Source organism: Ovis canadensis, chromosome 5 (assembly GCF_042477335.2).
Source record: "Ovis canadensis isolate MfBH-ARS-UI-01 breed Bighorn chromosome 5, ARS-UI_OviCan_v2, whole genome shotgun sequence".
In the NCBI taxonomy this organism is placed as follows: Eukaryota; Metazoa; Chordata; class Mammalia; order Artiodactyla; family Bovidae; genus Ovis; species Ovis canadensis.
Window position 1 is genome coordinate 93788138 of NC_091249.1, and position 26601 is coordinate 93814738.

The following is a 26601-nucleotide window of genomic DNA, read 5'->3' on the forward strand; positions in this document are numbered from 1 at the left end:
TGAAAGCATGCTTTTTTATTGGATCCATTGCAATGAGCAATATTTTCTCTAATCATTTAAAAGAAGTCAGAATGTAGTGCTTCAAAATTACTTTCTCTAAAGTGAAAATGTACTCATAATGAGTAACTTTGTGTAGTAGGGAAAGTAAACCGCATGCTGCACAGTCTGTCGGAGTCAGATCTGAAAGCAAGGTGTGGCAGCGTTCAGTTTATCTCTGAGTACCTGATGATCCCGGGATGCTGCCAGTATGCTGTCCATGTTTTACAAGAATACATATAATAAAAGAGTGTGAAAAAATGACAACTTGACCTTTTTATTAATTTTTAACTTTTAAAAATTTTCAAATCTAGAGAAAATGCTGGAATAAAATAAAAGGTGTGGCCACACATCTGGAGTCACTAATGGTTCACATGGTTACCACATGTGTATCTCTCCCCCTTCCTTTCTCACGTTTTCTCTCGCTCCTCCCCTCTCCCCTAGGGACCTGCTCTGACATAGCCCCAGCAAAATGATCAAATTCAGGACAATTTAACATGGATAGGATACTCTCGACTGGTACATAATTCTAAGTTGTTGCGGTAATGCCCTGTGTAGCATTTTCCCCTCGATCCTGGATCTAATCCAGGCTCACCTCTTGCATTATCTGTGGTGCTTTTGGTGTCCTTTAAACTGGAACAATTTCTTAGTTTCTTTGTCTTTGATGACATTAGCATTTTTGGAACATGCAAGCCTGTTCCTGCATCTTCCTCACAATGCAAGTGTGAGATTATGCATTTGAGGCAAAAATACTAAATGATGATTCTTCACAGAACATTACATTTGTGGACCCATGATGTTGGTTTGCTCCATTCCTGTGACAGTAACTGATCACTGGGTTCAGGTGACATCTGTCAGATTCTCCCTTTGTATTTAATCATTTCTAATGGTGGTGTTGCAGGGGAGAGGGTACCCTGACACTATTAATTCTGTTTCCCTGTAAATTGTGGCATCTATTCATGATCCTTACCTGATAAGTTCCCACTGCTTTGGTCAAAAAAGGTGATTTTCTAACTCATATTCCTTTATATTTATTGGAAGTCCACTGTAAAGAATAATTCTCTTCTGCCTTCTTCATGTATGTATCTATTTATGTGTTTGTGGGCATTAGTAGGGGCTTGCAAGTTGTTTTGATTCAGCTGGTTATTACTTACTACTCTCATTCATTTTGGTGTGCATGTGATCCTACTCACCTTTGCCATGTGGGTACCCTTTCATTATCACTCCTATGTTTGTTTGACACGGCCTCATGGGTGTGTATCATTTATTCTTTAGCATACCTGTATTGAAGTTAATTGCAGAATTTATACTTTGAAAAAGCTTTTTCTTTTTTAAAGCTATTGCTGTGCCCCAGCTACTGACTCATGGACCAATGGGAAAACAGACAATTAAATCAGCCCTTACGGTACAGTGAGTTATGATAGAGTGCGTCATGGGAACACTGAGAACAAGCTCTCCGTGGCTTTGGGTCAACTCAGGAAGGCTCCTAGGATAAAGTACATCACCTCCTCATGCTGCAAGATGAACAGAAATAAACCTGGGGAGAAGGCAGTGCTCCAGGATAAGGGAAGCACACATCCCTTTGAGGAATGCCTACCTCTCAGGGCTTCCCTGGTGGCTCAGACAGTAAAGAATCTGCCTGCAGTGCAGGAGACCCAAGTTCAATCCCTGGGTGGGAAAGATCCCCTGGAGAAGGAAATGGCTACCCAGTCCAGTATTCTTGCCTGGAGAATCCCATGGACAGGGGAGCCTGATGGGCTACAGTCCATGGGGTCGCAAAGGGTTGGACAGGACTGAGCACAGCACAGCCCAGGAAACCTGTCAGCAGGGCCCCACCCCAAACCAATTAAGTCAGGATCTCAGGAGGGGAAGCGTCTCGTTTCCATACATAGCTTCTAGAGAATTTGTTACGAGGAATGGTGTCTTGTGTCATGGAGCTAAACCCTTTGGAACTAAAATCTTAAAAATCCACTTCATTTTTTAGGACTTTGAACTCAACAATGAACTAAAGATGAACGTCTTAAATTTGCTAGAAGAAGTTTTACGAGACCCAGATCTTCTTCCTCAAGAACGGAAAGCCACAGCGAATATCCTAAGGTAAAAGCACTTGCAGGTACCTGGTAATTACCCTGGTTGATTTGTGCTGTGTTCACAGATGATAGGATCCTATCAGACCAGAAAGATGTGTATTAGACTTCTGAAGTGCACAATTCTGTCCTCACTGGTAAAGCTTCCTTGGGAAGGCTTTAGTCTGGGCGACATAACCTGTGAGCAGTACTGTTGCTCCTGTCTGTGTGGCGGATAGTAGTTTACTGTAGAACCAAAAGCCTGGAGGATGGTCTCCTGAGGGTCTGGCGGGTGTTGCAGAGGTGCTTTTCCCTTGTGTGGGTTCCGTTTATCACAAGCTCACAGTTATGGGGAGCGGTGGTTGGTAGCATTTCTATAGGAGTCTCATGTAGCTGGCTTGTGGCTGTGCCACCATAGAGCAGCTACACATTTTCTTCAGCTTATTTCACTGGTCCCGAACCAATTTTACCATCAGTGTTTCCGTTTTTAATATTACTTATTTTTTATGTGACTGCAGCGCGTCTTAGTTGCGGCACTCAGGGATATTCACTGCAGCGCACATGCTCTCTAGTTGTGAAGCGTGGGCTCAGTAGTTACGTCGCCCAGGCTTAGTTGCCCAGAGGCATGTGCGATCCTAGTTCCCCGACCAGGGATCTAACCTGCATCTCCTGTGTTGGAAGCTGGATTCTTAATCACTGGACCACAAGGGAAGTCCCTACCACTGGCTTCTTAGGTGGACATTTCCACATCCTGTAGGTTGTATGAATTCAGACCCTGCAGTTCTGTGTGACAGTTTTAAACTTTGGGTTTCGCGCTAGAGGCTGCTTGTGTCTCATTACACCCAGCAGCCAGGCAGGTAACGACTTTCTCGTGCCTCCTTGAACTGATGAGTGAGTTTTTTCCAGTCCATTCTACGTGAAGAGGGCAGCCATTAGTGTCTCTGTGTGGACACTTCAGTTACAGTTTCCACCGTACTTGTGGCTATGCGTCTGTCCCTGCGTGGGGTAGGAAGCCTGGCGCCTCATCTGCAATGAAAAGAACCCTTCCTTTCTTCTGTGCTTGGCTTTATTGTTTCTTCATTATCCTGAATGCTTGTGTGTAGAGGAGAATCCAGTTTAACTGAATCCATCATGCTTTTGGAAGCCTCTCCAAAAGAAAAAAGGAGTGTGGAGACGGAGCAGAGCTTGGAGTGATGCAGCTGCAACCAGAGAGTGCCAACGATTGCTAGAAAACTTCCAAAAGCTGGGGAAAAGCAAGGAAGCTGCAGTCCCCAACCTTTTTGCTACCAGAGACTGGTTTTTGTGAAGACAGTTTTTCCATAGACTGAGGGTGGGGTGGGGATGGTTTCAGGATGATTCAAGGGTATTACATTGATTGTGCACTTTATTGCTATTATTATTACATCACCTGCACCTCAGGTCAGCAAGCATTAGATTCTGGAGGTTGGGGACCCCTGCAAGGAGGGATTCCTCTGCAGGTTTCAGAGGGAGCATGGCTCTGCCGACACCTTGTGTTTGGACTTCGAGCCTCTAGCACACTAAGACAATGAATTTCTGTTGTTTCCAGTCACTTTGTTTGTTGTACTTGTTTAGGGCAGCCCCAGGCGTGCTGCCGTCCATGGGGTCGCAAAGAGTTGGACATGACTGAGTGACTGAACTGAGCTGAGGAAACCGTTAAGGTTCTTCAATTTTTCCATTCTATGAAAATGTCTCAGTAAACTTTGAGACTCTGTTACTATGCTATCTTCAGATTTTAAAATTCTAAATACATCTTCAGATAAAGCCTGGTGTCGGTGGATGAGTGGTTATGTCTGTGACTGACTGCTGTTCTTCTTCTCTTTGTATAAACTGTTGACTATGCTCTTTGTATTTAAAGCATGGATGATTGAACACTAGGTTCTGGAAGGGTGGACCCCTAGTGACATTTGACCAAATAGCTGGCAGGAAAATGGAGGTGATCAGACTGGAAAGGCTGTCAGGACTGGGCAATTTGAGGCCTTCGTGTTGCTTGTCCCCTCATAGCCCGCATACCAGGCATCACTGATCAATCCTGAGCACACTCTGCCTGTGCCCGCAGGTGAGCCCAGAACTCAGCTGACTGGCACTTCTACTTCAGACGAACCTTATTTACCATCCCAGGTCTTTATTAGTCATCAGGCTTAAGATGTACAATTTTTTTGTCCTGAATAAGTGACCTAAGAATCAGAGGTGTAAAACCGATAATGAATAGAAATTTTAGTAGATGGTGCAGCCTGGGATTGTAACATCTAGCCATCTGAGTCTAGCTTTTGCAGGGGGGTCACAGGTTTAAATCTTGGCTCAACCACTAATAACTGTCGAGTTTCTTAGTCAATCCTAACCTAATTTTTCTCATTTATAAAGTGGGGCTCTAAATACCTACCTCATGGGGTTGTTGTGAAAATCACATGATGTAATATGTATAAAGAGGTTATACCTGAAACATATTTAGCACTCACATTACTGCTACAGGCATTGTTATTATTAGAAAGCACAGACAGTAGCCCTTAGGAAAAATAGTTTCTGATGTCAGGGCTCTATAGCCCAAGTGAAACCAGGCTAGATCTTTAGCCAAACTCAGTTTGCCCTGGGCTTCATTATCTTGTCTATAGAAAAGACATCATAGTAATTTTGAAAACCTATAATAGAATATAATCTGCAAAAGTATTAAATCCTTATACTGTAGTATACCTGAAACTAACAGGATATTATAGATCAACTATACTTCAATTAAAAAACTAATTTACTATTTTACAATAGTAAATAAATCAACAAGTGAATGTAATTTAAAAATCATTAAATATATACTTTAAATGGGTGGATTGTTTGGTATCTGAATTATATCTCAAAGTTCTTACCAAAGCAACCTCCACAACCTACTTACTGCTATTCTGTAAAAGAAAAAACAAGTTAAAAAAAAAAAAAAGGCAATTCCACCAATGGGGTGCCCCCTAGCTGCCCACGCAGAATTCTAGTTTCTTATAGAGTCTTTCCAGGTATTCTGAAAGTCCCAAGAAATGTGCTCAGGAATGAACCCAGTTATTTTTCTGCCTCAGCACCTTTGTTCAAGCTCACGGCTCCCAGGCCATTTGAGGGAGACCCCTTCCAGCACCGCCACAGTTTCTGTGGGGATGCTGCCTGCAGTCTTGTGACGTCACCATTTCCCTATTGAAAAGCTGAGAAAGATGCCGCCTGCCCCGTCCCTGTGCCCCCTGGGCCCTGGAGCAGCCTGCCTCAACCCAGAGTCTCTGTCTTTTGTGAAAACAGCTCTTCCCACATCTTTCCTGGTTCTTCATCTTTCACTGTAAGAATTCAAAAGTCACTCATGGAGCCTAGCAGGGAATAGATGTTACACTCCCTTGTCCATTCTCCCACTTCTGACCATTTTTCTTCTCATGAAGCCAAAACAAAAGCCTTTGTTTAGCCCTTAACATAGGGACGTATCAACTGAAGCCAGCAGATACAGATACTGGTCGGTCACCAGCCCATCAGCTGGGCCAGCAGCCAGATCCTGAGTCCTAGTTTGGGTCAACTGAGCTCTGGGGCACTAACTTATCTTCCCAACAAGCTAGTGAATAGATTTGTGCAGTAAACCCTGCTCCAAGAAAACAACTGGTATTTGACTGAATTTCTCCTGCCAAGTAATTCATTCCACTTGCATCATATTTGAGGGTCCCTGCCCCAGCATGGGTGGAGGAGCCTGGTAGGCTGCAGTCCATGGGGTCAGTAGGAGTCAGACATGACTGAGTGACTTCACTTTCACTTTTCACTTTCATGCATTGGAGAGGGAAATGGCAACCCACTCCAGTGTTCTTGCCTGGAGAATCCCAGGGATGGGGGATGCCGTCTCTGGGGTCGCACAGAGTCGGACATGACTGAAGCGACTTAGCAGCAGCCCCAGCACATGAGATTGTGATTATAGGAGGACTAAATCATAGATTCGTTTTTAGGGTTTTTGATAATTTTCCATATTAAATACTTATGTGTGTGAAATTTATGTTTTTAAAAATCATATCAGAATGATTAGAAAGCACAGTAGGAGGACCTAGATAGAACCATCAACTGAAGGAATGTTATCGTTCATGAAATCTCTTTATTAAAAAAAAAAGAAAGCAAAAGGATTATTTAACAACTCTGAAAATTGTGATGATTTTCCTGTTAGTTCATTTCTTAATTTAAAAATAAACAGGGAATTACTTTCAGCTGAAACCAGGAGAATTTGGTAGTAAACATTTCCATGCATTTATGGACAGCTGTCTTTAAAAAATGTGTCAGAGCATGGGTAGCAATGGGCTCAAGGAAGCCTGACAGGAAGGAAAGTCATGCCTGAGAAAGCATGGGAAGGAAGAGGTGGTCTGGTAGGTCCCAGTGGCAACATGAGATTAAACCATTCACAAGGTGGGGAGGAGCAATCTGAGGCAGGCCAGGCCATGGACCCAGGCATCCAGTCACAGCAGCAAGCAAGCAGCCCAGAGGGTGTGGAACAGTTCGAGGGCAGAGGCCGGTTGCTCTTGACTCTGTTTTTAAGACTACATGATTTCATGATTTCTGCATGTGAAGGGGAAATTTTCTAGCTGTAGAACTAGCATAATCCCACTTCCTCTTAAGTTTTTTTTTTTCTGGTATTGCATTATAGGTGCAAAAATATTAAAATGATCATACTGCATGATAGACAGAAACCCAGGATCCCAGAGTACTCATCAAACTCCAAAGCAGTCAGAAGACTAAGCAAATCCATTCTCTATTGGAACTGGACAGAGTTAGGGAGGCCTTCACATCTGACAGGAACTTTTCTGAACATACCTCCCAGTGAATATAAGTTAGGATTGGGAGAGGTTAAAAAAAAAAAAAAAGTCCTGATATTAAAGATTTAGATGCATTCAAGTCGTATAACAGTGAGTCATGACACATGTATTTAAACACAGAATACAGTAATACAGATGGTTCTGTGACGAACCATCCCCACCTCACACAGTGTCACGGGGGTTACTTTATGATGAAGAAGCTTGATTGGCATCAGTAGTGTATGGCCCTGACTGTGAATAAAAACCTCTACTGAAGACTTTCATATTCCTCCAATGTTGTCTGACGAGCTGGCTTCTGAATCTATGTAGTATAGTGTTTTTGTAGACAACTAACATGCCACTGAATGAAAAGAAACAATGACTGACTTCTTGAATGGGTTCAGTCACGACAAGGGGACCCACAGACCTCACACAGACTCTAGCAGCATTAGACTTTTTTGAAGAAGAGCTACTTTATTCAAATTGTTTCATGCAGTAAACCAGATATTCAAATGAACAGGCCAGGATAAATGTTTTCCCTTGGTTTCATTGAATCAGTTTACCAGAATCAAAGGAATTCAGGAGATTGTGTTACTGTGCAACTCCTACATCAAGCTAAGGTACTCACATGTGGAGGTTTACGTGTTTCAGAGCAAGACATTTTACATGTGGGTGTTTATGTATAGCATTTATTTTGTTCAGACCCATTAGAACTTTTACACCAAAATGACATCTTGCCCCTATTCCAAATGGTTGTCAGGGGCTACCTCTCTTACTAGAGTCTGTTCACCTCCTGTCTTGAGAATGTCTTCAAGGATAATCATCCATTAAGTTTTTTACTTTATAGTCACTTCTAATTTTGGTGTAAAGTGTTTTTTGACAGCTGGATCATCCTCACTTATTAAACACATCTCCATATTGTTTTGAGCTATTTCCTTGGTTCACATCTACCTTAAGAATTCAAAACTTGCCATCACTGATGGATTCATGGGTGGGCATCAGATTCTGGGGCTGGTTCCTTAATGATAACACGAAAATCTTTTGTAAAACAGCAACGTCACATGCCATTTTATGGCAGAGTATACATTTCTATGGTTATCTTTAATCTTGTTGGGGATCACAGATTCCCCAAAAGAATATAATGGAAGCCATATCCTCCCCCCAAAAAGAAATGCATGAATATATGCGCACATTTGTATGTCATTTCAAAAAGGTTTATGGACCCTTAGAGGTCATTTAGTGATCCTCTAGGATTAAGAGCTTTTGTTCTAAGGGGCCTTTTCGAAAGAGATAGCATTTATTTTGATCTATAGAGCAGAGATTCTTTTGACGAGAGAAATATTAGGTAACCTAATGGGACCAGACCTAGCTTGGAACATTAGGGTAAGATCACTGAAGAAAGGAACATTTGAAAGAAGTGAAATAACTTCTGGACCATTTCTTTCCAAGTAAAGAATATTGCCCAACCTCATAAAAAAGATCTTTTCCACAGCGACACATAGTTATATGGCCACTGATCTCTCTCCAGGAACCTAGGCTACAGTAGAAAGAATGACATGCACTTTGGGAAAGAGCCACTTTCCCCCTGTGTCTAACCCTTAAGTGTGATGTAACAGTCTTTGGAAAAGGAGTTATGTTTACTTATTTTTTCCTCACCTTATCTGCCCCTTAGCATATGGTGACTTTTTCTTCTCACAAATGATATGGCTAATTGCAGACAAGAGGATTGCCACTCCTATGAGCTAGAAGGATTCTGCTCCCTGGTAAACAGCCTAGAGCTTTTGTTAGAGAGAAGGGAGACAGAGGAAAGGGAACTGACCTTCTTTGGTGTGTGTTCTATGCTGGACTCTGGAAGCAGTGCCTGTCATAAGCCTGCTCATGACAAGCAAGAGCAACAGGGAAGCAAACTGGACCAAACCCTGAGCCAGTTAGTCCATTTCATTAAGCTTTTATTTCCTCATCTATAAAATGGATATCATAAAGCTTTATTTAAAGCGATTTTTTGTGATACAGGAAAGAGTGTGTGTCAGATGGTTAGCAGGTTCCTAGCATATAATGGACATACAGTTACCCACCTCAGTTGATTTTGTATTTTTAAGGTGATAGTTTTGTTTTAATCCATTCAGAACACAACAGAATATCATATCGTTGTTGCTTTTTAAAACTAGCATCCTCCAACAGACAGGCTACACAGTTGGGCAGTGTTTAAGTTTTTTTTTAATACTTTTAAGACAGGATTGTGCCTTCATTTTAGGACACCTAAAATGTTTGGTCCAGATAAAAGTTAGATAATCAGGATCTCTGATATATAATCAGGATCATATAACCCTGGACTCTGAACTCCTGTCGGACATGAAGTGTCACTCTCACTCTGAAACCAGCACCTGCCTTAACTTAGGAATTCTTTGAATTCATTTGTCACTGATCAAAAATATATTGGCTGACAGCTGAATAACACCGAGTTTGGGGATGGATACAAGACCAAATGTGTCTTGGGAAAGCCCAACTGGGAAGCAACAGGGAAGAGTTTACCTGCTGGTCTCTGCCTGGCATTGTTCAAACTCTTGATGCTTGGAAACTCTCCTGAGCTTCTGGTCTGCCTGTGCCTGGGGAGGGGCCAGCTCTGCCTCTTCTGCCTCAGCACCAGCGGTGCCGGGGGGGGGGGGGGTGTGGGCAGGGCAGGGGCTGGAGGAGTGTGGACGGAGCACTCAGCCTGTTAGAAACCCTGACTGCCAGCGGTGCAGGGCGCCCGGATTCCTGGCACAGATCCTCGCAGTAAGGCAAAGCGCCAGGTCACCCGCTGCTTCGCTCTCACGGTGGGTGTTTTACTTACAACCTTGGCCTTCCCTCATGGCTCGGGTGGTAAAGAATCTGCCTTTAGTACAAGAGACCTGGATTCAGTCCCTGGATTGGGAAGATCCTCTGGAGAAGGGAATGGCTACCCACTCCAGTATTCTAGCCTGGAGAATTTCATGGACAGAGGAGCCTGGCGCCATCTATGGGGTCCCATAGTCGAACACGACTGAGTGATTAACACAACACTTTTGTGTACAACGGGTTTACTCCTTCTTATAAGTTAGCGCTCTTGATGATCTTCTTCTGCCTTTAACAAGTGCATTTTCCTGTTTTCTGGAGCCCATGTCTTCAACTCAAGTCCCCACAGTCTCGTAGACCCAAACCCTCTGACTTTCCACCCTGGGGGAAACTGAACTGCATTTTTGTCGTTTCATTCCTGGCCTGTCTATGTTCTTTTCATGGAGGATATTTTGACTTTTTTTAGGGCCCTTTCACAAGATGATCAAGATGACATCCACCTAAAACTAGAGGATATAATTCAGCTGGTAAGTTGAGCCATAGTCTTATCCTGCACAATTAATTATGTGTGAGATTTAACCTCGCAAAGGCAGGCACTGTCCCCACAGCTGGTAACTGGGGTCCGGACTATATGTTCTATCCCTGAAACTGTGTGAAAGGGACCAGATTTGGCTCGGCGTTTAACATCATGATCCATGATGTTAATTTTGCTGCCTGATATCTCTGAGCTCTCCACCATTTTCTTCAGAGCTGGAATCCGGGGTGGACTTTGTACTCCAGCAACTGCAGTGAGCTGACGGGCACCTGGCTTCTAGGTGTGTGTCATTCCCTGCCCTTATCTCTTGCAGACGGACTGTCCGAAGGCCGAGTGCTTCGAGACCTTGTCGGCCATGGAGCTGGCTGAGCAGATAACCCTCCTGGACCACGTCGTTTTCAGAAGCATTCCCTACGAGTGAGTGTGCACCCGCGGCCGCAGCGCCCCCCACCCCCACCCCGCCACAACCCCATGTGTGTGCCCAGAGCTGTGGCTTTTCATCTTATGATGGTTTGGACCCACTTGAATGTCTTTGGGTTCCAGTTTATGTTGAAAATACCGATACAGAAATATTGGAGACTCTCAAGATGGTCACTCTTATGTTGCTATATGCACTGTAGTTAAACAAAGAGTGTGAGTTTCTCTGACCACTCACATCCGAATGTCATAGAAACTTTCATGCAGCTGTAACGGTGGTTCTCAGACTTCACTGCCTAAAATCATTTGGGAGACTTGTTAAAAAATGTACATTCCTAGGTGCCTCCCTCAGAGATTCTGATTCTGGTAGGTCCGAGGCCCAAGAAACTTCATTTTCAATGAGAATTCCAGGTAATTCTGTGTGGTCCAGGACTATACTTTGAGAAACACGGATGTTGGGTCCATGCTGTAAATTCCACGGCAGTTCTTCAGCCACATCCGTAAATCTTCAAGTACTGCTGACCGTGGAAACTCCGCAGCAAGGTAGATTCCCAGGACAGTGCTTGGCACAGAGCGTGTGTGGAGTGTGTATGTGCCGAGTGGACGCTGTCACATAACAAGCATCATTGCCTCATGTATAGAGGATGGTGGCTCTTTCAGCCGCCCGCCTCCAGCAGGTCCACACACAAAGCCTCTGTTTGGACAAATAACAACTGTTGGCCCAGATCCTCTGTGAAATCATAGCTAAGTGGAAGGCAAGGGAGGGGCCGAGCAAGAGGTCTAAGTGTGGTCCATGTCGTATGTAGAGAAGAAGGCACCCGTGATGATGGAAGCTCTGGCGTAGCAGGATGGGGGATCAGAGCTACAGCTCGGTCAGAGCGGCATAAATAGCAGGGCTAGGCATGCTCCTGCAGACTTTTCTGTTATGCGTTTGTCTTAATCCTCGCCTCCTCTTTCAGCACTTGTAGACCTATCCATGACAGGGTGAAGTAAGTCAGGAAGAGAAAGACAGATATCATATATTAATGCATATATGTGGAATCTAGGAAAATGGTACAAATGAACTTATTTGGAGGGGAGAGATAGAGACGCAGGTGCAGAGAACAGATGTGGACCCAGAGGGGAGGGGGATGAGTTGGGAGATTGGGATTGACATATGTTCTGCCATGTGTGTAACAGAGAACCAGGGGAACGTGCGCTATAGCACCGGGAGCTCAGTTCAGTGCTCGGTGATGACCTAGAGGGCTGGGTGGGTGGGGAGGGGGTCCTGGAGGGCGGGCTTGTATGTATACATATAGCTGAATATACATATTCACTTACATTGTACAGCAGAAACTAACACAACATCGTGAAGCAACTATACCCCAATAAAAAAAAAAGTTAAATATATCGCATCTGTCATTTAAAAAAGGAATGTGGCCCCATGGCCGAACAAATGAACCCGTTAACTATTTGATGACTTGAGTTAGGAGCCTCTTCGCCTTCCTCCTGACGACCCTCCTGTGTAATGAGGATTCAGGAGGGAGGGGGCATGACCTCTATGGAGGAGGAGAAAGAGCAAAGCCTGGACCCTTGTGGTTGAGGGTGTTGTGGTCTCTTCCTGGGACGCGTCTCACCTCTCCTCCTTGTCCCCTCTGTGCCACTGTGAACACATACCAGTTATTTTCCTCCATGGAGTTAGCACATCTTGTATACAACGGCCTCGCAGGATGGGAACAGTAGTACCATCCACATCACGGGACAAAGGTCCTTGCCCAGGAACTCAGTCAACATTTCTGGATTGAGAATTTGTCAGAGTAATTTCATTTTAAGTTATTTTTGGTAGTGCCTTGACAAAATAATTCCAGTATGCCCTAGCTTGATTGTCCCTTGCTTGCTGTGATTTGATGATCTGCTCATGAGTGAAATGAAGGAGCAGGAATGTTATTTAGAAGACAGACTTTCCACCAGGCTGAGCTCCCTCTGCCATAACTGCCTTCCTCAAATGACCAGACTGCAAAGTGCTAACACTAGTGTTTGTTCTTTTAGCCCTTACCACGTGTACTGTTCTGGGCTCTGGGGAGAGCAAAGGAAAGTCCCTGCCTGTGGAATTGACATTCTCCTGGAGAATGTCAGAACAAAGTGGAGGAAAACATGCTGTTGCTGATTAATATTTTTGGTAGTGATGAATTTTTTGAGCCTTCTGCTAAGCCTTAAGATTTTTTAAGCTGATCCAGGGGAAATGGTCCTGGTTTCTGAGTTAGTACTTAACCGCTTTATTCCTCTTGTCATTGTTTTCCAATTTCGGGAAAGCCTTTATTATGATCCTAATAGGGACCCAGTTCCAAACATTTATCCCCTGGAGAAGGAAATGGCAACCCACTCCAGTATTCTTGCCTGGAGAATCCCATGGACAGAGGAGCCTGGCGGGCTACAGTCCATGAAGTCACAAAGAGTTGAACACGACTGAGTGACTATCAGTCACTCCCTCCCAACATTTAAAAGAGAAAGCTAAAAACCGAAAAATCTCTTTTTGGCATCCAGTGGTGAAACTGTAGAATTGGGCTAAAATTCATTCGAGATGAAGCAGCAGCAGTTGAGCAGTGTCAAGTTTAATTTATATAATATTCATAATAGTTATTCAGGACCATAGATACCCTTAAAAAACTTAATTGATTTTGTGTTTTGCTTTGAACTTTCAGAGAATTTCTTGGGCAGGGGTGGATGAAGCTGGATAAAAATGAAAGAACACCTTACATTATGAAAACCAGCCAACACTTCAACGATGTGAGTAACCATAACAATGAAACCTTGGGCGGGAGTGTTATAGGAAGATGAGTAACAGGGTCTTCAGACTCCTTCTCTGATGGAATGTTAAAAAATAAGCTTAAATCTCTTCTATGAGCTCACAGTGATGTGATAACTTCCAGTTACCTTTCAGTGCTAAGAGGTTCACTTTGATGGTACACACATCCCATGAATGCTTAGTGATGCATAGGTGTTGTTGTTCAGTTGCTGAGTTGTGTCCAACTCTTCGTGACCTCATGAACTATACCCCTCTAGGCTCCTCTGTCCTCCACTATCTCCCAGAATTTGCTCAAATTCATGTCCACTGAGTCAGCGATGCCATCCAGCCATCACCTCCTCTCTCACCCTCTTCTCTTCCTGCCCTCAATCTTTCCCAGCATCAGGGTCCTTTCCGATGAATCAGCTCTTTACATCAAGTGGCCAAAGTACTGGAGCTTCAGCTTCAGCATCAGTCTTTCCAATGAATATTTAGGGTTGATTTCCTTTAGGATTGACTGGTTTCATCTCTTTGCAGCCCAAGGGGCTCTCAAGCATAGGTTGTTGCTATTATTTTTATGATGGTCATCATTGCTTCATGGTCGTAGATCGACTAATTCTGACTGTACTTTGTCACAGGCCCCTGGTGGTGCTGGTGATAGTAAGGCTGGTTTGGTACAGCTCTTCTTCATTATTACTGAACATTCAGTCCCAGTACATTCCAGGGTGGGAAGGGACCTCTTTGAGCATAATTACAGCGCTTCTGAGGCTGTGTGCAGTGATAACCAGCTGTCGGTTCGTCTCCTCTACTCTTCCGCGGCAGTAAGATGGAGTTGCTTTTATACCTTCCAACTACCTGTTGGTGCTATTCTAATGGTCTTAGTCCTGTGGAAGAACCACAGATGCTGGAGTATCTTCAGGCCTATGCAGGCAAAGGGAAGGCTACCGTTTCAATTCTACTGCACTATAGTAAAAGGGATAATGGTAATTTTAAAAAAAAGACTGCCAGGGACCCTGTAGGTAAATTAGTAAATGATTCAGAATCAAAATACAAAACAGTGCAAATTCTCAGTACAGTTTTTCTGTTTTCTGAGGGTACATGCATATTAGATGTTATCACGTAATAAGCATCAATGCAGCTGCTTCCTAAAGGATAGGACACATGACCCGTTTGGATCACTCTCGGAGAAACAGAGGCCCTGCTGTGGACCATAAGCCTTTTTTGTTGTTGTTGTTGTCTGTGTTGTACATACACTTGGGATATAATGCCTCTCAAATCAGAGGTTCAGACTGTGGGTCCCAGATTGTGGGTCCCAGGCTCCAGACCCACAAGTCTCTACTTGAAGCCTCTTGATTGGCCGCTGTGTCCAGATTGTAGGTGGAACTCATCACCAGCCCTTCCCAGACCTGCCAAGCCCGCCTTTTCATCTTACTCTCTGTTCTTGGTCATGGGTAATGGCCCTGCCAGCCGCTCACTCACTCAGCCTTCAGGTGTTCCTCACCCTGTTCACCCCTCAGGATACCAGTGAGCCCTAAGTCTACCCATGTCTCAGACCCTTCTTTCCCCTCCTTTCCCATGGCCATAACCTTGATTTGGCCTTTCATTCTCTTCTCCATGAGCTCCTAACTCACCAGTCCCCACCCCCACGCCATCTCGCTGCCACCCAACCCTTTCTTCACACAGTGTCACAGAAATAACTTCTCTCTAAAGCCCATCAAATTATAATCCTGTCTGTGATGACATTTTGTCCATGGCCTTTCCTCTTGTCTTCTTGCTACGGCTGCAGCCTCTCAGCCTGGCCTGCAGGAGCCCGCCCACCTGTCCTTGTCTCTCATGGTCCCCCGAGCTCCTCACACAGCTGTCCGGCCAGTCGCCCACGCTGCCACACCTTCCCTCTCTGTCCCTTCGCAGATGCTTGGATGGGAGGCTGTGGCTCCTCCCACTCCTTCAGGGTTCAGGGCGGGAGTGACCTGTTGCCAGAAGCCAGCATCTGCCCTGCGCTGCCTCCAATTCTCAGGCTCCCCGCACCCCTACCCTTAGCTTTGCATCTCACTGTGTGATATTTACTTGATTCTGTCTGACTTCTGCTCACCCTCCCATCTACAGGCCTAACCAGGCTCACCACCCTAACGTCAGGGAGACTGATTTATTTGTTTTTCCTGTTCCCACAACCTAAAAGAATAATTTATCTAATGAATATGCGCCTGTGGAGGCCCTGTGACCTAAGATGCTCATGTGTGTGCTCAGTCATGTCTCTGACTCTGCAACCCCAAGGACTGTAGCCCACCAGGCTCCTCTGTCCATGGGATCTCTCAGGCAAGAGTACTGGAGTGGGGTGCCATTCCCCTCTCCAGGGGATTCTCCCAACCCAGGATTAAACCAGCATCTTCTGCTTTGGCAGATGGATTTTTTTTTTTTTTTAATTTCACTGAGCCACCTGGGAAGCCCATGACCTAAAATACCTATGGAATTATCAAAGAATGGGTGTACTCATCAGATTTAGTGTATGGATAGGAGATTATGGATCTTATATTCCCTTTGTTAGTTATCAATCTTATTCTATCCTTTTCCTTTCCATTTTCTAAGTCTTAAGCTTCTTAAGCTGCCTCTTTTTTCTCTTGACTTTAACTTATAGGTGATTCCCTAATTGCTCAGTTGGTAAAGAATCCGCCTGCAATGCAGGAGACCCTGGTTTGATTCCTGGGTTGGGAAGATCCACTGGAGAAGGGATAGGCTTTCTTGGGCTTCCCTTGTGGCTCAGCTGGTAAAGAATCTACCTGTAATGCGGGAGACCTGGGTTCGATCCCTGGGGTGGGAAAATCCCCTGGAGAAGGGAAAGGCTACCCACTTCAGTATTCTGGCCTGGAGAATTCCATGGACTTTATAGTCCATGGGGTCGCAAAGAGTCAGACACAACTGAGCGACTTGCACTTAACTAATAGAGTTATAGCACTTAGCTTTGAAACTGTAGGTCCCTTTCACTGGTGGTGGGAAAAAAAATCAGCAAGAAGGTGAAAATGTTCTCTTCCCCTGCACAAAGCGTTTCTGGTTTGAGAGTTGGTAGGTTGGAATTTTATTTGATTGGAGGGAAATGTGTTTTCTTTCTCTGTGATGGCTGAGGCTTTCTAGGGTGACTATCCCTACGTTGTTGGGACCCAGGGAACATGGGGAGAGGCTCCAAGAAGTGAAACCTCTGATCTGCAAAGGCTGCCATTCCTCAGGGGAATAGCTCATCCTGTGCCTTTCTTTCAATAATTTTTGGAAATGACTTCATCAAAATTACTGATTAACAAAATCACCTCTTCCCCCATCAAGATGATCCCAAACAACTCCTTTCTTCACTCTCAGAATGAGCATGATTATTGTTAATAATGTTATTATTACAGACTCTAGTCTCTTCAGAATCTGGTTGATATCTACAACGGACCATGTCCCGAAGGAGAAATTGCAAATATGTACTTGTCAGTTCACTGAGGGCAAATTCTGTTGTACCTCCTCCTGAGGAAAATATGCATTAATAAGCACTCATACATTAATACATTTCATTGAATAAGACTCCGTTAAGCCACTCAGAAAAAAAGACAGACCATGATCTCGCATCCCTTGACACTCACTTTCCCGACGTTTCTGTAGGTGATTCAGGTATTGTGCCTGCATGAACGGCTTTGGCTCTTAGCTGGCCTTTCTTGGCTTTTCCATTGTCTCAGATGAGTAACCTGGTGGCCTCCCAGATCATGAATTACGCGGATGTCACCTCCCGAGCCAACACAATCGAGAAGTGGGTGGCGGTGGCGGACATCTGCCGGTGCCTGCACAACTACAACGGCGTGCTGGAAATCACCTCAGCCTTAAACAGAAGTGCCATCTACCGGCTGAAGAAGACCTGGGCCAAGGTGTCCAAGCAGGTGAGCGCCAGCGGGCGACACCTCCCGCTGCCGCGAGGAGGAGAGTCTGGGAGACCAGAGCCAAGATAAATATTACTGATTAGGAAATAATTAGCTGACATGAGCAGCTCCTTTGGCAAAGAAAGGTGCCAACATGGGTGATTACTGTGTTCTTACCACTTAATTGATACCTCTCATGCGTGTTTCCAAATGGTTAATTTAGCGGGACAAACACAAACCAAAATATTCATTATAACATATTTGGGGACATCTTCAGACACTGTGGTTGACAATTAGGAGCTGTTCACTGAATTATTTAGGGAGGGCACATTGACTCCGGGTGAGCACAGTGATGTCTCTGCATCCATTGTTTGTCCCTCAAAGTAACGGTACAAGTACCTTAGAACCAAAGACCGGGGACCAAGGGCCTCTGTGTTCACCTTTTTATCTGTCATTCTTGTAGTCAAGTTGTTACATAATGACATGGATGTGAAGGGATATAACTTTCTTAATTTTCTTTTAATTGGACTCAGCTTGTTCATGCTTTTTGCTTTCATTCAGATAACTTGAAGATTCAAGTGACATCACCATTTTCCTCCTGGTCTTTGCCATGGTGTCTGTGGATGTTGGGTGTTGGGGAGGGCTTCTCTGGGCTCATGGGAGGCTGTGTGCCCCCACTGGTTTCCTGTTGGGTACAAGCCACTGTGAATTGCCTGTGCCTGGTGTTCAGATGGCAAGCCTACCCCGTCAGGAACACGGCCTGGTTACTGTACCCAGGGAGCTTGGCTGATCTCACCTCCGCTCTCACTGGCACTGCTGATTCTCTGAGATGGGGTGTGTATCACCTCTACTACAGGCTGCCCTTCCCCTTGCTGATCCCTGAAGGGCAGGCTAACTCTTCTTTACTATTAATAAATAACTCGTTTGACCCTCTCAAAGGGTGTTGGGGGAATTTTCTAGGCCCCTCTGTGTTCTGTGGGTACCAGTGGCTAGGAGTGTCTTGCCAGGGCCTCTCTGCATATCCTTCTTCCACAGACCACTATGCCCGCCTCATTGTGGTCGCCTAGCATTGGTGAGGGGCGTCTGCAGGGCGCCCACCTCCAGGGTTTCAGGCAGGAAGTAGAGCATATATTCTGTGACATTTCCTCAAAACTAACTGGTTTCTGTTGCTCCTGAGAGTTCAAGCCCCTCTTAGAGACACTTACTTCTTACTCTATTCTATCTTCTTTTCTCTCTCCAAGCCTTTTAAATTCCTCCCTGTGTAGCAAGAAACCAAGCCTAAGCCAAATCTTTTATTCCTTTCCCCACCATTCCTTAGTAAAAATGGAGTGTTTTGAGAATCCCAAATTGGGCCCCTAGAACTAGCGGACGCTTCTATGAAAAAAGCCTTGCAAATAGTATCCACAGCTTTTATAAAAACTTAAAAAAAATTTTTAATGTTGAGATCTTTGTAGGTTCATATGCAGTTGTAAGAAATGGTAGAAATCCCCTCCACCCTCCACCCAGTGTCCCCCAGTGGTTACATCTTGTGTAACTACAGACAGTATCACAAGCGCAAAATTAACCATTGGTACCATCCACCAGCCTTATTCAGACTTCGTCTGTTCCACCTGTACTCGCGTGTATGTGTACATGTGTGTGTTAAGTTTTATGTACCTTTATTACAGGGGTAGATTCACTACAGTCAAGAGATTGAACAGTTCTATCACCAGGATACCTCCTGTCACCCTTTTATAGCCACAGCCACCTTCCTCCCTCTCGCTCCCTAACTCCTGGCAACCACAGATCTGTTTTCCATCTCTATAATTTTGTCATTTCAAAAATGTTATATAAATGAATCATATAGTATATGACGTTTTGAGATTGCCTTTTTTTTTTTTCAGTGTAACTCCTTTGCGATCTGTTCAAGTTGTTACACGTATCAGTACTTAGTTCCTTATTTGGTTTAACCTTTCACTCCTTAAAGAACATCTGGGTTGTTTTTAGTTTTAGCTATTACAAATGAAGCTGCTGTGAATATTCATGTATAGGTTTTGTGTGACTATAATGTTTCATTTCTCTAGGATAAATGCCATAGGGTGCAGTCGCTAGATCATACGGTAATTGTGCATTAAATTTCTCAAGAAACTGCCAGACTCTTTTCTAGAGAGGTTGTACCATTTTACATTCCTCTCAAAAACGTATGAATGAACCAGTTTCTCTATATTCTTGTCAGCACTTGGTGGTGTCACTATTTTTAATGTTAGCCATTTTGATATTTCATCATTGTTTTAATTTGCATTTCCTAACAGCTAATAATGGTAAACATCTTTTCACGTGCTTGTTTGCATCTTCAGCAAAATGTCCGTTCATGTCTTCAGGTCAGTTTTTAATTAGGTTCTTTTCATCAGTCCTTCCATTAAATCAGTCAATTTGAGGAGAATTGACATTTTTACTATTTTGACTCTTCCATTCCATAAACACAGTATTTCTTACTACTCTTTAGATTTTCTTTGAATTCTTAAATCAACATTTTAAAATCTTCAACATATAAGTCCCGTATATGTTTCATTAGATTTATGCCTAAATATTTCATTTTCATTGGAGATATTTTAAATGTAATTGTGGTTTTAACTTGGGTTTCCATTGGAGAAGATTCTTGAAAGTCCCTTGGACTGCAAGGAGATCCAACCAGTCCATTCTGAAGGAGATCAACCCTGGGATTTCTTTGGAAGGAATGATACTAAGGCTGAAACTACAGTACTTTGGCCACCTCATGCGAAGAGTTGACTCGTTGGAAAAGATTTTGATGCTGGGAGGGATTGGGGGCAGGAGGAAAAGGGGACGACGGAGGATGAGATGGCTGGATGGCATCACTGACTCAATGGACGCGACTCTGAGTGAACTCCGAGAGTTGGTGATGGACAGGGAGGCCTGGTATGCTGTGATTCATGGGGTCACAAAGAGTCGGACACGACTGAGCGACTGAACTGAACTGAACTGAGTATATACAAATGTAATTTATTTTCCTCTGTTCTTATATCTGTAATGTTGCTGAACTCACTGTTAGTCCTTGGGACTTTTCTATAGATTCCGTGGGATTTTCTATATAGGCAGTTATGTCAGTTGTTTATTTCCAATTTATATGCCTTTTATTTCCTTTTCTTGCCTTCTTGCTCTGGCTAGACTTTCCAATGCTATGTTGAATATGATAGTAAGAAAGAACATTCTTTCCTGTTCTTGACCTTGGGGTGAAAGCTTTCAGTTTTTCACCATTAAGGACAACGTTAACTATATGTTTTTTGTAAATGCTTTTTTATAAAGTTGAGGAAGCTACCCTCTCTTCCTAGTTTTTGAGAGATTTTATGATAAATGGGTATTGGAATACTATTTTTAAAATAGACTTCAAATAGCTATATCAGAATCCAAAACCTGGACATTGATGCCTTTGTCATGGCTGGGTCACCTCATGCGAAGAGTTGACTCATTGGAAAAGACTCTGATGCTGGGAGGGATTGAGGGCAGGAGGAGAAGGGGACAACCGAGGATGAGATGGCTGGATGGCATCACTGACTCGATGGACGTGAATCTGAGTGAACTCTGGGAGTTGGTGATGGACAGGGAGGCCTGGTGTGCTGCGATTCATGGGGTCACAAAGAGTTGGACACGACTGAGTGACTGAACTGAACTGAACTGAACTGAAGGCAGCAGTTGCCTCAGCCATTGGGCACTGGATGCAAAGAGCCTATTCCCTTGTCATACATGCCACACTTCATCAGGGTCAGCAGGTCACTCCTCTGCCTATTCTTTTCTGCATTCTGTTTCTTTTTCCCTCTGAAGTTGGCGCCTTGTTAAATCTTCTTTAGGCCTTCAATGTGGTTAACTTAAGCAATCTTCATGTCTTTGGCAGGATGCAAGATTAGGAATAACTGAACTGACTATGGAATAGAGGTGATAAGGCTAATGTTAAAATTATTTTTTAAAATTAGAATACTACTGCAGCCTACCAGGCTCCTCCATCCATGGGATTTTCCAGGAAGAGTACTGGAGTGGGGTGCCATCGCCTTCTCTGATATTACCCGTAGAGACATTAAATAGAATTTACCGTTTCAGTCACATATATAGATCACGCAAAGCAGCTTTCTTGTGATTAATGGGCTGTCCTCGAGGACCCAGTGCTTCAGACCTGCCATAAGCAGGGCCTTATTGCAGAAATGCCCTGCTTCGGACACTTTTGTTAATATCACCAGCTGTGTAGCTGTCTTTTCTGCAGAACTGAGTCTAGTCTGGGAGACATCCAAAAGGCCCAGTAGAATGTGTTCTTTGAGGCCCACCAAATTTGGTCTGTGGCTGTAGAACAGTTATTTCTGCAGCTTCTTTGAGGGAAGGTCAGCCAGGGACCAGGCAGGAGGCCTGCCCAACCTCCGCCACCCTCCACCCCTGTTCAAGCCATGCTGGCTGTCTTTTCCCAGAGCCCTCGGGAACCAGGATGGGAAGGTAGCCCTTGGAGTCACACTGGAAGCTCTCATGGTGCCTTGAAACTCCTCTCTAGACTGAGACAGAGTTGTCTGAGGAGCCTCACCATCAGCTTCATTCCAAATGCTTCTCCCAGCCAAGCTGCCTGGATGTGGGTAATACCGGGAGTGAGTCTTTAACTCCAAGGGTTACCCTACCATTCTCCATTACTCTAGAAGAAAGTCTAGACCAAGGTCATCAGCAACTTTATTTCTTGGTAAATATTAATTATTATTTTCTAATAAATTGATGAAGATGAACACAAAGGATTTGGACTAGAGGGTATTGACCAGTCCGCAGCCAAGCAGTATAATATGTGCTTGGATGACTTAGAAATTAACAGTCAGAAAGATTCATCAGGAAAATCCCCTGACACAGGACCTCTCTTTAAGACCCCTATTTGGTATGTTCTTTTCAGGTCTTTAAGTTCCTGTGTTTCCTGTGCATTACGATTTTTCTTTTCTATACATTTTCTCTCTTGTAAATGTATATAAAAAATGAGTTAGTATTGTCACATGTTCTTTTTTAACAAATGAAATTTAAGTACATCTCCATGCTTTGAAAATCATATCATGTCATCGTACCTGCCACTGTAGAAGAGAATTGAGCAACTTTCAGTAACTCACCACCTTATCAAACCATAGGGGTATTTTCATGACATACTAAGTTATTTGTTTCCTTCTAGACAAAAGCTCTAATGGACAAGCTTCAGAAGACTGTTTCGTCTGAAGGAAGATTTAAAAACCTCAGAGAAACCCTTAAAAAGTATGTCTATTTTGTTAAATTATTCATAATTCAGAAGTATATTTATATACTTTTTATAGTATACAAATAATGGCCTACCTCATACTTTGCTTTGAAAAGAAAATCAAATGGGACACAGCTTCCATCAGCAGGTGTTTTTCTGATTTTCCTTTGCATTTGGAATACCACGCATATAGTAAGTGTCTTATGGATATATTCATGGTGTGCAGAGCATTCCAAATAAGAAGAAAATGTCACCACAGTAAATCTTACTATATTTTACTATAAAAAGTTTCTTTATTTGGTATTTCCTAATCTAAATACAGTGATTTCCTGCGATTCTTTATTTGAATATTCCAGTCCCTATTGCTTTTGTTTTTTATTTTGGCTTTTTATTGCTGGATCATTTTCTTATTCTTCAGACACACAGAGAGCGGGAGGGAGAACAGAGTATATCCTCCTGCAATTTGTTTTCTTATGACCTGCCACATGGACTTCACTTACTCTGGAAAATTTTGTCCTGTGATGCCATGACTGAAATAAAGACTTAAAGTAACAACGATAGTATAAGAACTATTTACTGAAGACTGAATAAATGATAGCCTCTATCCTAAGTGCTTGATGTGTTTTATTTAAGCCTCATGGAAAACTAGAGATAAAAGTTTCATTGTCTCCATTTTACAGACAGGAAACTGCAGTTCAGAGAGTTTGCCCACCACCACTTAGGAAGTAGGCAAGTGGGGACTCAAACTCAGTTCCCCCTGGATTAAAAGGCCGTATTCTCAACCTCTAGACTCTGAGAATGCACCTGCCAAACAAAGAAGGTCGCAGGTGTGATATTAAGTCTCTACCTTCTAAAACATTTAAATACTAACTAAAACAGAAAACAAGTTTTACAAGCTCTAATCACATTGATTTTTCCACCCACTTCTTCAAGGTTGAACGTTTGCACTTTAATGAGATGAGGGCATGGGGTTTTCCTACATGCTTTTACATCTCTAACGGTGTGGCCATTTGACAAGCACTGCAGGCAAATGCCACAAGCAAGCCCCATTAGCAAATGTTTTGTATTTGTCTCTAAGACATCCTGTTGTTTGAGCTGTAAGTTTGTATCATGCTCTATTGTAAGACGAAATTAAACCTCTGCATATCATGAGCATGTTTCTGAATGTGGAATTAACAGACTTTTATTTTTCAGGAGGGGAGCACAGAGCTACTTCCTGTTGAAATGGGGGAGGTGGGTGGACACCTGTGTGAATGAGCTTCCGAACAGTGCCTCTTGGTCTTTCAGCTGTAATCCCCCTGCTGTTCCTTATCTGGGGATGTACCTGACAGACCTGGCGTTTATTGAAGAAGGAACACCAAACTTTACTGAGGAAGGCCTCGTCAATTTCTCCAAGATGAGAATGGTGGGTTTGAGTTTCATGTAAGCAGCCTGTCTTGGAGACCTCAGTGGCTTATAGAGAAGGGGCGATGTCATGGAAGAGTGACCATTGGCTTTTTCATCTTGACCTTTTTAGCCAACACTGGGTCTGATACCTGATGTTGGGTGATTCAGGAGATTTTCGCAGTCCTCTTTCAGCTGGAAGTCTAGACAAAGAGGGTGAGGAATAAAGCGCCAGGGATGACTTTCTGAGATTGAACAGTGACAGACAGATGCTGAAGGCTTCTTGTTGGACAGCTGGGTTCTGAGCACGTAGAAGCGAGGAGCCCATGGATACTAGTGCCCCATGCTTGCCACCTGAGGATGCCCCGTGCCAGCTGTTTTCCTGATTGGGAATTCAGTATCTTCTTGCTGTTAGGGTTTCCTGTGGCTCATTGAAGGCAAAAAAGCCCTAAGGCTAGGTCATGATGGAGCTGGGGTCCAGATACCTCGTTGGATGGAGTAAGGGACTAACTGCTCTGGGACAGGCTCCCAGAACACTGCTGCAACCTAGGGCAGTGCTCATGCTTTGCTTCTGTTGTTCCTCCATCAGATATCACACATCATCAGAGAGATACGCCAGTTCCAGCAGACTTCCTATCGAATCGATCATCAGCCAAAGGTAATCTTGTATGGTTGTCAGGGAACGTAAAGAAGAAAAAAGTGGAAGTTAGTTAATTGGAAACAGCAGTAGAGTAGACCAATAATACCAAAAGCTAACTCAAAGAAAAGACCAAAAAGACAGACAAACCTTTGGTAACTCTGATTAAGAAAAACAAGAAGGAGAGCAAAAAGAATATCAATTCATGATCAAATTCTATTTTATATCCAGCATTTCTTGTGAAGCTGTCCACACCACCACTACCACCCCTGGTCTAAGCTACCAGTATCTGGTACCTGGTATACTGAATGCAAATCCATTCTACAAATTTATAGCCAAATAGGACTCTCTGAAACACACAGTGGGAGTTATTTGCCCCTTGCATAAAATATTTTATTGGCTTATCTTTGCTCTTAGGCTAAGGAAAGGAAAAAATTTTGATATATCCTAGAAATCTTGCATTATGAGTGGTCCCTACTCATCTTTCAAGATTCATCTCATGTCTTTATCCCCTTCTTCTCTCCATCCCAACAATAACTGATGTTTATTACCTTTTTCTTTCTTCCTTTTCTTCCTTTCCTTTTTTCATTTTGTAATAGATTTTATTTTTTAGAATCATTTTAGCTTTACAGAAAAATTGAAATGGTAAGAGAGAAGATTTCCATTTAACACACAGCTCATCATCCCTCTTATTTCATGGAACTTGACATACTTATTATGAAACTCATAAGAAAGTTTTGATAGGCAAAAAAAAAAGATAAGAATTTTTTGAAAAATGAGGAGTAAGGGGGAGTCTTCCCTACTAGATACAGACACTAACACTGCAGTGGATTGAAGACTATCTTGGCAGAGGAACACGAACTCAGTGGAGTAGGGTAAAGTCCAGATGCAGATTTTGTCTATGTGAAAATTTAATATGGGGTAAAGGAGACATTTAAAGAAAGTGACAGAAAAAAAACTGATCATTATGTCAATGAAATAGGGATTTTGGTTCTCCATCTTATACTATTCAAAAAATAAATTCCAGATGAATTCACTACCTTATTATAAAAAGAAACATTATGTTATTTTAATGAAATAATATAGGACGAAATATTCATGATCTTTGGATTTGAAAGACTTTCTTAAACACAGAATGCGAAAGCTATAGAAGATGAGACTGATAAAGTTTGCTGAATCAAAATCTAAAACTTTATTTGACAAAGGGCAATTGTCTAAAAAGTCAGAGTACAAGCAGTAGACTGGGAGACAATGTTTGTAACATAAAAAACAAAGATACAGAATAAAATTATTCCTATAAATTAAAAAAAGTATTTCTATAAATCTACAAGAAAAATCATAAACAACACAATATTGACAAAGCTATAAACAGGTGATTCACAGAAGAAGAAAGAAAAATGTCCAATACATATTTGGAGAATGCTCAACTTCATTAATAAGAAAAATACAAATTACAAAGCATCATTATCAGCTATCAGATAGACAAATTTTTAAAATATTGTTAACAGCAAACATTGGTTAGGATATGGGATAACAGATACTCTCATGTACTATAGGCACAACAGTTGTAAAAATTAATATACCAAGTAACCAGAATGCTTATCCATTGCTGGTGAGAGTAACATGGTACAACCTCTTTGGAAAAGTGCATCCTTTGGAGGTTTCTGAAAATGTTAAATATGCATATTTAACTTAAATACCTTATGACCCAGGTATTTATCCAAGGGGGAAGTGAAAACATGCTCACAAAAAGTCTCACATAAAATGTTTATAGCATTTCTTAATAATAGCCAAAAATTGGAAACAGCCCAGGTGTCCATAAATAGATGAATGGATAAACAAATTGTGGTATATCTATACAGTGGACCCACTACTCAGTAGTAGAAGATGGCAACCAGTGAGACACACCACAACACAGATGAATCTCAGCACATTACGCAGAGTAAAAGAAATCAGACTCAAGAGTACCTACTGTGTGATCCACTTACATGAAGTTCTAGAGCAGACAGAACTAACACATG

At 42.9% G+C, this 26601-nt stretch overlaps 1 protein-coding gene across 1 annotated transcript in view; it reads left to right on the plus strand.

The window, feature by feature from the left end:
- RASGRF2 (Ras protein specific guanine nucleotide releasing factor 2) overlaps positions 1–26601 on the plus strand; it is a 254831-nt gene that overhangs the window by 222664 nt on the left and 5566 nt on the right. The window contains exons 19-26 of the mRNA XM_069590053.1: positions 2021–2133; positions 10185–10245; positions 10567–10670; positions 13352–13436; positions 17142–17339; positions 22498–22577; positions 23848–23965; positions 24533–24601. Of these exons, the coding sequence (XP_069446154.1) occupies positions 2021–2133; positions 10185–10245; positions 10567–10670; positions 13352–13436; positions 17142–17339; positions 22498–22577; positions 23848–23965; positions 24533–24601 (828 nt within the window). The remainder of the gene's footprint in view (positions 1–2020; positions 2134–10184; positions 10246–10566; positions 10671–13351; positions 13437–17141; positions 17340–22497; positions 22578–23847; positions 23966–24532; positions 24602–26601) is intronic.